General features: G+C 42.7%; 1 protein-coding gene across 1 annotated transcript; it reads left to right on the top strand.

The window, feature by feature from the left end:
- Positions 1–171: 171 nt before the first annotated feature.
- zgc:113276 (uncharacterized) lies at positions 172–5,554 on the top strand. The gene is made up of 10 exons (XM_004543423.3): positions 172–286; positions 620–830; positions 1,452–1,636; positions 1,720–1,935; positions 3,093–3,507; positions 3,751–3,872; positions 3,968–4,207; positions 4,443–4,604; positions 4,793–4,882; positions 4,972–5,554. The coding sequence occupies exons 1-10, from the start codon at positions 269–271 to the stop codon at positions 5,140–5,142; spliced, it is 1,830 nt and encodes a 609-aa protein (XP_004543480.1). The 5' UTR covers positions 172–268; the 3' UTR covers positions 5,143–5,554.
- The last annotated feature ends 6,780 nt before the right edge of the window (positions 5,555–12,334 follow it).

Raw genomic sequence — 12,334 nt, 5'->3', positions numbered from 1 at the left:
AGGGACTTTGATGCTTTGCTGCTATGATGAGTTGTTACTAAATTTATACAAGGGCGCACACACAAACAAGCAACCACACATTCTGCAGTTATTTCCAGCGTGCCCTGTGGAGCCACTGACATCCAGCTAAATCCGTAGATGTTCAGGTGGATTGAATTACATGAGAAGCCCACTCCACTGTTGCAACATTGGTAACAGCGGCACACGGTGGACCCTCAATCCAGTGTACTGGCCAGTTTTTCACCATCTCAGAAGCCAAAATAAGCTGATGAATAAATCCAAACAGGTACTGTGACATACTAAACATACAATGAGAAATTGTGCATGAAAGTGTGTGTCTGCCTCCTGAGAAGTTTTTTAAAACTCTACCTGGGAGAGTTTTAAAGACTCTTACAGTATTGATAAGTATGTAGCATTTTATCTGCTTAAATCTTGGCAAGAAAACAAGACAGCTTAAGTCTGTATTTGCATGTACGAGTGAACTTTGACAAACTGTGTTGTTTGAAGTTTCCTAAATTGCTTTTCAGAAACTCATACCAACTTTCTCGGTGTTGTCTTTAATAAAATCAGCAATATAAGAGTTGTACTGTTTGACATCATTACTGTATGTGTGTTTCAGATGGTGATACACGATGTGTTAATAATAGGAAGTGGCCCTCATGCCCTAACCCTGGCTAGCTTGCTATGTAGCAATGACTGGGACCCAAAATCAGATGTTAGACATGACTCGCTGTTCTCCACCTCCACCACCAAGTCTCAGCCAAGCACAGAAACATCCAGCAACAAGCCCAATACTAGCAAGATGAAGAGGAAGAAGAGGGTAACAGATGGTATGGTGTGCTTATCTTTACTTTCTCAAAACTGGGAAGATGTTAGGATTGTTACTGAGAATCTGAGTGTTCACAGGGAAACATTTTCAGGCAATTAACCAAACCGTCCAGGCAAAATGAACTGAAGACAGATTGTTTGAACCGTTTTAAGCAGAAATACCAGACGTAATGTAGATCTGTTTATAAAGGGTTTGCACTTTATTTTAAAAAGCAGAGGATATTATTGGGCTGTTGGTCAGACAAAACAAGTAGATTGAAGAACATGAGTGATGAGAAACTGGGAGTTTTTCATAGTTTTGTAATATTTTGTTAACTAAACTACAAATGATAAAAATCGAAAGTATCTTATTACAAAAAAATAAAATTCAAGTATCCACACAAACTGAACCAGATAATTTTGATTTTTTTTAGTCATTTAGACTTTTTCTGGATAGTTTTTAAATTGACTGTTTAAAAAAAAAAGCCGGCTTTTGTAATTCGCCAATTTTTCAGACATAACTGAGTTTTATGTGAACATGATAATGAGACTGAAGACGCACTTATTTTGATATCCACTGATGCTGTAAATAAGAATGAACAGTTCTCTCTGTTCTCTTTGTTGACAAATTAAATATTCTGCAGGCCAGGCGATGGAGGTGCAACATGCAAAGTTAACCACATCGGAGAGGACAGTTTGTTCCCCACTCAGTCTCAGAGTGGTGGACACCTATGGAGAGTGGACTGCTCTGTGGGAGAGCCAGTTCACAGCTCTGAACATCCCTCATCTGCGCTCACACTCGCTGGTGCACACAGACCCTCTTAATAAGGTAGAAGCACAATCGACTTCCCCTACTGTGGAAATGAGGTACGAATAAGAACGGTGTTAACGTGTGAATATTTGTCCTGACAGAAAGCGCTGCAGGAATTTGCTTTAAGGTGCGAGCGCTCGGCAGAGCTTCATAGCCTCCCAGAGCAGGTTTATATTCTGGATGAAAATGCGTTCTTTAACGACATGAGGCTCGGCAAGAAAGAGAGGAAACGTCTAAACATCAGCTCTGGGCTAAAGAAGAGTTTGTCCTTCAGTCTGCCAGGAACAAAACTAAGTGTGGATTTCTTCAAGGAGCAGGTGAGAGCAGCTGTGCGTGTAAATAGCATGTGTGCTTGTCTTGTTTGAAGTTACACTGCATTGATTGGTACACTTTGTAAGCTTTGATTGCTGCTCTTTTAACACCACATTTGTGTTACTGAATAAGAGAAGTTTGCATGCAAAACAGAATATAAACTTTGAAACTTTGAATCCTAAAATGAGACATTTCTTTTAGACAATGTGATTTCTTCTCTACCTGTTGCTGTTGGGGGAGCATCAAAGTTTGGAACAGAGCTGTGCTTTAGGATTTTATTTTGTTTTTAGATTCAGCTTGTTCAAACAGTGGGATTTCTTGTCAGCTTTTATTATTTTGAAGATGTCTAGTTTTAGTTTAGTTTTTATTAGCTTCATAGTTAAGTCTTTTTAATTTTTAATGTATGGAGGACATATGCCAGAGGCAACATTTAAGAATGTAAGAAAACCAGCAAGCTTTTTTTTTTTTTTTGTTAATTTATGTTGTAATTTATGTTAGGTCAGTCTGTCTTGTCTCTGCTAGGCAGCTAACTAGGCCTCTTAGTTAGCTAGTTTAGTGTTTTCTGTTAATTTATGTTGTAAATTTATGTTGCATGTAGCACCTTGTTTCCTGGAGGAACATTGTTTCGTCTCACTGTGTACTGTTAAACTGTATATGGTTGAAATGACAATAAAGCCAACTTGACTTGACTTGAAGCTAATACAATAAGAACATCAATATTTGAAAACAACTGACTCGTGGTCTTATAGACATCCATCAAAGACTCATCAAACCTTATTCTTATAATTTGAGAAATAATCCAACTAATTTTATATCCTCCATATTTTATTTTAGTTGGTTTTACAACTTCACAAAATTAGTTTAGTTAGTTTCAATGTTAAATTTGTTTTTAACAGTTGTAGTTTTTATCTTTTATTTTGGTCAACTCAAATATTTTTTTCACACCTACTTTTAGGTTTGAGTTTAGTTCACTATCAAAAAATAAATTTGCAATAATGTAACTAATGTTGGATGACATCTTCTGCTGCTTCGAGAAACTCACCAAAACACCAACGGCAACAATAAATTGCTAATTGCTACCACTTATCCTACCAAATTTAAGCAGCATGAGCACCAAAATTTGAGAATTGCTGTTTCCTTAGCTATTTCAGTTAAAACACAGGTGGAGAGATACAAGTTGGACAAAGTGCTGCTGAAGGGAACAGTGGAGCACATCACCCCTGTGAAGGAAGACGAGACAGAGATGAAAGACGAGAACTTGAAACAGGAGGAGGAAAATCAGAGTGACGTCTTCAAGGTGTCTGATGCAAAGAGAAATGGGGCGGGGAAGACAGCTAAATATTTTCAAGTCCAACTTGAAGATGGCACCATCCTAAGAGCCTACCAGGTCGTCATGGCAACAGGTCCAACCCGTGCCCAGATGGCAAACATCCCATCGTGGGTGAAAAGCATTGGTGAAAGCTACCCAGAGGAGCGTTTACTGCATACAGTTCATCTCATGCATCATCTGCCGAATTCTAAGCAAAAACCTCGAGAAACAAATTGTGTGAGAGACAAAGATACTTTCGCTCCTCAAGGTATGTGAGATTTCTTTTAGAAATAATTTGATTACATAAACATTAAAGCTTTAGTGACCCAGTATCATAAAGTAAAACTCCGCTTTGTGAGTTGTTTGCACGTTTCCTAGAATGTTATAACCTTTGCTTTCTGATAAATGTCTTTGCTTCTGCAGACTTCGTTGGCCATTTGGCACCTATCCTCACACCTGCTCCTCCCTGTGCAAATACTGTGTGCTTGTGTGTTTCTGTCATTGTATGTAGTCTGTGAGCCCGGCCAGAGAGTAATGGTCATTGGTGGAGGTCTGACCAGCGCTCACGTCATCTCAGTTGCACTGCAACAAGGTGCCAGCCATGTGACATGGGTTATGAGAAAACACCTCCAGGTTTAGAGACTGTAAAACGGCACATGAACCAAAAATTAATAATAATTCTGTCCAACTCGAGTACACATTTTAGCTCGTGTTGTTTTCTTCCACAGCTGAAACAGTTTGACGTGGGTGACGTTGAGAGTTTGGTGGGTCGTTACTCTCATGTGGAGCACGGCATCAAGATGGATGGCCAAGCCTACCTACGGCAGTTCTACAATGAGAGGAGTCTCCACAAACGCCTTGCAATGATTCATCAGGCAAGGAAGGGAGGGGCCGTCACCCCGGAGGCCTACATCCATCTGCAGCCATTCATAGTGAACGGACAGGTGGATGTGAAGACGTACTGTCAGGTTTGTATTCAGTGTAGAAGGTCCCAAGAGTAAAATGAGATATGACCCACCAAGTAATGACAAACTTCTGAGTTCTACTACCTTTCCAGCATCCTAATGTGGACAAGTCACCCATGTTGGAGTTGCACAATGCAGTTACCTCACTGGCTTGACAGTGTGATAACTGCATTGTGTGCATTGTATGTCCAATAAGGCCTATAATGAACAGGGAGATAAAGAATCTCACACCGTCTAGGTGAGTGAAGCCAGCTGGTGCTACAGAAACCAGGTCTGGAGCCTTTCCCTCACCACCGGGGAGCACTGGACTGGAGATAAGATTTGGATTGCCACTGGCTGCAAACTTGATGTGAAACAGGACCCATTACTTTCTGAAGTGATGAAGGAATTCCCAATTCAGGTGTGTTATGTAGAGAAATGTGTAGTGTTTGTGCATGTACAACACAGAAGTGTATTGTACATGCACAAAGGTTTTGGAAATTACTTGGATGATGAGGAATTTTTTTATGTTTTCATGTAGTTTTTTTCTGCAGTCAGTCTCTGGATATAAAAATAAATTATTGATGACATGTGTTTTGTGTTCTTTAGGTGATAGACGGATGGCCGTGCATAACGGAAAGCTTACAGTGGACAGAAGAATGCCCACTCTACCTGATGGGGCAGTACGCAGCTCTTCAGGTAAGTTTTACAAATTGTATTTGTAGTGATGTTTTTTTTTTAGTTATATTACAGGCTGGCCGTGCCTTTCCCCCCAATTTCTCACATAGGTTGGACCTCATGCAGTAAACCTCGCTGGAGGACAGGCTGCCAGCATGAGGATTGCCAAGGACATTATAGGCCGTCATCAGCAGAAGGGTGGGCAGGCTGTTGAACTAAGTGGACAAAAACCAAAAACTGAAGAATACATTCAACAGATGCGAGGTCTGTTTTGGCTGTAAAATGACCACTTAGCCTGAGAAAGTCAAAAATAGCTGCTAGCCATTGCTCAAAAATAGAAGTCATCTCTTCCTGTTTATCTTGGTCAAGGTGTACTTGGAGAATAATAAATGTGGATGACTGAATATATGATCAAGTTTGGGAACTTCAACAAATGTGGTTTTAATAAAACGTTGATTTTTATGGGTACTTTATTTATGGGCTGTCAGACATACAGTCCTGATGTTGAACTGCATAAACAGGGTCTCTCGCAGCACGCCATCACTACTGAGATGGGGCGCAGTAAGATAGTCATTTGGAATTTCTTAAATGATCCTGAGGATCATGGAACAAAAACGTCAAGTGGAAGACCTAAAAAATTTCACCAGCACTGAGTGAAAAAATTGTTGTTTATTTGTTTAATAAATTTTGATCAACAAACTTTCCTTGTCTAATCATGCCCCACGGTGTGGTCTTTCTTTACTTGTGACTTCTTGATGTTGATAAATACAGTAAGTGGAAAAAATATATATAATATACATAATAATGTTCAACACATTATGCTTCTGCTCTGAGGTCCTGCCTCCATGTACTTATGCAATTAATCACAGGACAGCTGGACAGGTGTGTTTATAAATAATATTAAATTAGGCCAATTTTCTTATCCATACTTTTTGACCTGAGGGTAGAATTGATTGTGAACCGGAAAGAGAAAATGCTTATGAACTTGCAAATTAAAAACGTGATGCATTCGCCCTATGACAGCTGGGATAGGCTCCAGCGCCCCCCGCGACCCTGAAAAGGATAAGCGGAAGCGAATGGATGGATGGATGGATGCATTTAAGGTCATCCCGTTTGGTTTTTATTTAAGACGAGAATTTGTTCCACTGTGTGATGGCCGAGTTTCTTTTCTTGGAGATAGTTTCTCCTGCCTCAGAGAAAATCCTCTCACATGGAACAGAAGACGCTGGAGTGCAGAAAGTGTAGATATACAGGTATACCGTCTTCCTGGGTCCCACAGACAGCTAAAACGATTTAAAAAAAATTAAATTGTTGCGCATTTTGTAGAATAACATTTTAAGATTATTTTAAAAATGCATATTTTTTTAATATTAAATTTAAGTCAAATGGAAGTGTTTCTTAAGATATATAAGGATATTTATATTATGAAAAGCAGATTTCTGACATTTTAAGTTTTTCACATTTTAAGATAAAAAAATAAACACACAAAACAAAAACAAACAAGAACTGAAAGCTGGCAAACCCACCCAACTGACCAAAAACCAACTCAAAATGCTCCCTGGCTGTAGCCCAGGTGGCAGAGCCAACCCGTTCTCACTCCCAAAGTGTAACATTTTACACTAGGTGCAGTGGCGTGTCTAGAAAATTTTTGTTGGGGGGGCCAGGTAGGGGCACAGATTTGGAGAAGGGTGGCAGATTTAATTGGCAGATAATGTTTAAAAAAAAAATTCTACCAACCCTTAACCATAATTCAATAATCCTATAAACCTAATAACCAAATGCACTTTTAACTCTTATTAGAATGAGATTTTAACCACTACGGTGCAAAGTTTTTAGATACTGCGTTGATAAAGTACAAGAGATACAATCAGTGCTTTGTCAGTGCTTACTCAGCATTCAAGGACATCAATATTTGCATAGTATTTTTACTGACATATAGTGCACATATGTTTTGGGCAAAAACATTTTTGAAAATTAAAATACGAACATTTGTAACAAACAATTGACAAATTAGCCAATGCCAATGCAAAACTTTATCTGCCTGTTAAAAAAAGAAGATAATCTTCTCACAAACTGGTGTTTGATTTTGAAACAGGAAAAAAGTGGGGAAACAAATGAAAAGACTAACATTTGAATAAAACCTGAAAGCAAGTAAATACTTTCTATGCTGCCTTATGGTAAACTTTGGTAATATTGATAAAGAACAACACTGGCTGATGATAAAATACAGTTAGCTGGCATGGTGACACTGCCAGTATTAACCTGCAGGGCTGGACTGGGACAGAAAATCGGGCATTTTGACTACAGACCGGCCCACCAGGTATTAAAGCTGTTGGCGACTATCAAGCCTTTGAGTCGCCGAGCAGCTGAATAGGGGAATATTGTTGACGCGCCCGCTGTTTAAAACGTAAGTGCTACTGTTCGCCATTTGTCTTTTAACTTATATGGCAGTCTTCTAATCACAGCAAGCATATTGGCAGGTGTATTTAATTCAGAGAGATCATTAATCTCTTCCATTGCATTGCAGCATCCACGTAAGAACAAACAATATGCCTGAAGAGCTTTTCCATCTTCCGATCTAATCAGTGGCCATGAGTGAACTTTGTTCAAATAGGCAGATGCAATCACATGTCCATTCCCAAAGTGCTCATACAGCAGAGTCTTTGCCTTTACATATCCAGCACTTCCAGACATATGTTGGCAGCTTTTAACAAGTTCATTGGGCTGCCCCTTGGTGTACTGTGCAAGATAATGCAGGCAGTCACCAGCATCGCCAGTCTTTGCTTCTATGACCTGTTCAAACGAGCGCATAAAGGCCTGAAAATGTAAAGGGTCACCATCAAAGGTTTGAATCTCCCTTTTGGGCAGTGAAGAAAGACCTTGCTGATGGACCAACATACAAGTTAATTCATTTTGTTTTTCCATAATGGACAACAGATTTTCATTGGCTACTGGAAGAGCAGCTTGTGGCTTAGGCAAAGGTGGAATTGATCCAAAAGCATCAGAAGGCCCCATAAAAGCTGGTGCAGGCCTTTCCCTTTTGATATTCTGTTGCACTGTTTTTACTTGAAGCTCTGCATTCCCAGTGATTGCATTTCCTTTTGTAAGCGTCTGAGGAACAAAAGTCTCTGCATCCGCATTAAGAATTTCAAGGCTGTTTCCCTTTGTTTTAAAATATGATTCCATTCCATTAGATTTCCGTGAAGCGACGCTCCGCATAGCGGATCCAGTTCTCAGCACGTTCACCTTTGCAACAGTTGCAGCTATATCTGCTTCAAGCTGAAGTTGTTCTTTCTTTCTCCTCAATTGTTCCTCTTGTTCTTCAAGAGAGTGTTTTTCTTTCAGCATATGTTGACGTGCGAGCAAGGCGGCCATTTCAGCTTCTGCCCTGAGACATGCAGATGAAGTAGATGATACTCTTGAGCTTGACCTACTGCCTTGATTTGACACACTGTCGGATGGCAACACGTCATCATTAACATCATTCTGAGGATTAAGAGATAATTGTGGTTCTTTTCCAGTGTGCTCTCGAACCTCCACTTCTCCTCCCAGGGAAGTTTCCTGTGACTGTGCCTTGTCAGATGATGGCCTCCCTGAATGTTTATCAGTTTCAGAAAGCCATATGTTAACATCCTCCATAAACCCTTTATTGTATTTAGAGATGCTTGAGAACCATGTATTTTGTTTATCTTTCTCATCAAATGAGATTAGAGAAAGTAAAGATTCATGCAATGCACTGGCATCCTTAAACAGGTGTGTTAACTCATCAAACTGTTTTTTGACTTGTGAATGATTTTTATCATCTTTCATTAGCTCTTTAAGAGACATAATAACACATTTCATTTTGTTTACATGCCTTTTCCGATCTGTTTGGATGGTTTCAATTTTGTTTGCAAGAGCTTTCTCAGTGAGGGAAGTTATTCTTTTATCCTTTTCAGTTTTTCCAACAACAGATGCAGCCTGTGATCCACTCATTTTAAGCATTCAACATAAGCAGCATGCCAAAATCCAAAACAAAGGCAACAGCAATTCCTTCAAACTCAGGTGAACGCCTGCAGAGCCACAGCACACACACACACCAAACCGAATAGCAAACGTAGCGGTGGGCGTGTCACAAAAACATCTTCGTATGGTCAGAATCCAAACTGCGTTCAAACAAACAATACGCAGCACAAAAACACAGTTTACATACCACCGTCGTCTTCTCCTTATCTGTCAGACTAGCCGATTTTATGGGTGTAGTGGTGGCGGTGTGTGGGCTCGCGTCGGCGTTTATTCAGCGCTGATTGCGGGACGGTCCATTGCCGTCGCACTTTTTGCTGACAAATGTTGGCGACTATCAAGCCTTTGAGTCGCCGAGCAGCTGAATAGGGGAATATTGTTGACGCGCCCGCTGTTTAAAACGTAAGTCAAAGTTCCAAGTTAAAACTCCTTTATTTGTTATCAAATCCTTAAAATCCGTAGAAAAACAGTGATCAAAAACATTCCAAGCTTGAGCGGTCAGCAAAAGTCGACTTCCCCCATCACCCACTCATTCACAAAATTTCCCTCGGGCCGTGAACAGGTGATATAACAATCACTATTACAGACACCACGTGACCCAAAGCTACGCCTATCCATAACAAAAGCCATAAAGCCTTTGAATGAAAACAAATGCTGTTGTGACAGTGATGTACAGTCTTGTTGGTATATGTATGATTTCTATACATTTTACGTCAGATAAAAACTTTGGTTGTAAGATTTAGATAATTATTTAATAAAAACTAGGTATTTTAAATGAGAATAAGAAAGAAAAGTATTTCTTTGTGCCCCCCCTTTCCCTGTTAACCTTCCTGCCTTCTTGGGACCTTTTTGTGCCACTGCTATGTGTTAAATGGCTGCCATTTCCACTGTGTTCAGTGGAATATAACCAAACTTGCCACAGGATAGTTTTTACCTGTCAATGTTAATATTCCAGTGTGAATTCCTTAAATCAGCCTAAAATGGCTGAGCAGCAGAAATCCCCACACCCATCACCCTGGGGACCATTTTCTGCCCATTGACTTCCATTATAAATGCTATTTTTCAACCCCAAATTATCATCATATGATTTTATTTTTTCTTCTTTTCTTGGATGTCAATGAAGACTCAGGGCCTTGAAGTTTTAATTTTTAAATTGCAAAAAAAATGCAAAAAAATAATGGCAGGTCAAAATGTATGTTGGTGCCAATCTTTGGTCCATCTAAAGGCCTACTTATAATGACAATCACATATTACTTCAACTGGTTTTTTGTGGAAATATTTAGTTTCGTTTTTTGGTTTTTGGGGCTTATAACACAGGGCGCTCCTGTAATAACACTGGGATTTGAAGGGTTAAAACAACGAAAATATAATTAAAACTTTACATGAATATTTCAGGGAGAAGTAGTTTTACAAGGTTGGCTAATTTAAAGTGGAATAAAATATGGATATATGGTCTTTTTATGGCGTGGCTGAGAATGGTCCCTAGGGTGATGGGTGTGAGTTTTTTAAAGGATGGCAGGAGGGTTAATGCCCTACCTGGCCCCCTGGCAAAACTTTGCTAGACCCGCCCCTGCACAGTTACCAGCTGTCAGCTACATAAAAAAGGATCCTGGTGTTATTTGTCTCTCAGAAACAGTTCATAACTTCCCTTCAACTCATTCATGTCACCTAAAAGGTAAACCTGTGTGGCATGAATAAGGCACGGCGGGACCACGGAGCGACGTTCAGAGCCAACTTTATTTGATTCACGTCACACCACACCACCACCAACCCCTGAGTCCCCGTGTTTTAACACGGCGGGCGTGATTGCGGATGCCGTGCAGGTGCGTCCGCACGGCCCCGCAGACCACGCCCCACCACATACCCCCATCGCCCGATTGAGGCCGGGGAGCAATCTGGCCGAACCTACTTCCCCCCCGCGAACTGGGGCGAGACTCGGCCCCTACACATCGGCGCCCCAGCCCCTGACCAAGCGACGGGGAAGCGTCCGTTCTGGTAGCCGCCCGCGCATCCAGCGGCAACGGCGAAGCTGGTCCGGAGGTCGGCCGCGTAGGAAGCGGACACGGCCCCACAGGCATGGCCGTGCGCTCCTGCACACAGGCGGCTGGGCAGACGTCAGGCGCGCAGAATCGACTGGTGGCAGCGAGGCTGGACTAGCCAGCCCGCCGATCCCCGGCCTAGCGGGGCTGTCCCACTCCTCTGCCTCCAACTCCGGCTGCACAGGCTGCCCTGGAGCAGGGACCTCCGTCTCCCCGCACAGCTGCTCCGCCACCGCCTCCGCCACTCCCGTTTGGAGCGGCTCCCCGCACTGCGCCTCCGCCCCCAGCAGGCACGGCCCCTCGCCCACCTCTGGGTGGAGCGACTCCTCTGCCTCCGGCAGGTGTAGACCCTCGCCCGCCTCGTCCTCGGCCTCCGATTGGAGCAGCTCCTCCACCGCTCCCGGCAGGAGCAGCCCTTCACCCGGCTGCTCCTCCTCCTCCGGCAGGCTCGGACCCCCGCGTGGCTCGTCCACCACCTCCGGCTGCCGAGGTGACCCACACGGCTCCTCCACCGCTTCACTGTCCTCGGGACACACTTGTGGGGGTGGCGCCCAGGCCCAGAGCAGCGCTGCCAGCTCTGCCATCTTCCCCAGGTGGCGTTCGCTCTCCTTCCGCAGCTCTTCCTGTTGGCGACGCACCTCCGCCGCCTGCTTCCGCTGGGTGGCCGCTATTTCGGCCACCCTCTCGGCCAGCTCTTTCCTTTCCTGGCTCTGGTAGGTACCCGCCATGCCGCCTCCTGGGTTTCGGCACCAATGTGGCATGAATAAGGCACGGCGGGACCACGGAGCGACGTTCAGAGCCAACTTTATTTGATTCACGTCACACCACACCACCACCAACCCCTGAGTCCCCGTGTTTTAACACGGCGGGCGTGATTGCGGATGCCGTGCAGGTGCGTCCGCACGGCCCCGCAGACCACGCCCCACCACAACCTGTTTCTCCATCACCTGTTCAGCTCTGATGATCCAGTAAGGACATCTCCTGGTTTCATCTTCATGTTTCCCTCTCACCACATATCTAAACAGACATCATGACCAGCAGCTTTACAGCTGTGGCTCCAGCAAACATCAGCTGATACTAGAAATTAATATTAAATACATTCTAACAACAGCTGATCAAGCTTAAACGTGCTGCTGTTGTTTAGCGCAATATCCGCTGGTTTCCTCTTTCTGGCGCAAAGTGGGCGATAAACAAACAAGAGAGAAAAGCCGATCAGCTGATCATTGATCAGTTTCATGATTGAAGTAGCAACAGGAGAGGGAGGGGGAGAGAATGAGAGAAGAAGAGGCAGCTGTGCAACGTAAAGACAGAATAAATCCAGCTTTGTGTCTTTTTTCCATTCTAGCTAAAGTCCGGGACAAACTGCGTCTCTTCTCAGCTCAATACGAAACTCGTAATATTTTCTCTGAATGAGGGACCATTCCATTTTTTT

The sequence above is a fragment of the Maylandia zebra genome, linkage group LG1 (assembly GCF_041146795.1).
Source record: "Maylandia zebra isolate NMK-2024a linkage group LG1, Mzebra_GT3a, whole genome shotgun sequence".
In the NCBI taxonomy this organism is placed as follows: domain Eukaryota; kingdom Metazoa; phylum Chordata; class Actinopteri; order Cichliformes; family Cichlidae; genus Maylandia; species Maylandia zebra.
The sequence above is the reverse complement of the archived record's forward strand: the minus strand, read 5'-3'. Positions and strand labels throughout refer to the sequence as shown.

Coding starts and splice junctions, on each gene's coding strand:
- zgc:113276 (XM_004543423.3), top strand. Junction 831..1,451: donor GAAGAAGAGGGTAACAGATG/GTATGGTGTGCT, acceptor AATATTCTGCAG/GCCAGGCGATGGAGGTGCAA. Junction 4,883..4,971: donor GGCAGTACGCAGCTCTTCAG/GTAAGTTTTACA, acceptor TTTCTCACATAG/GTTGGACCTCATGCAGTAAA.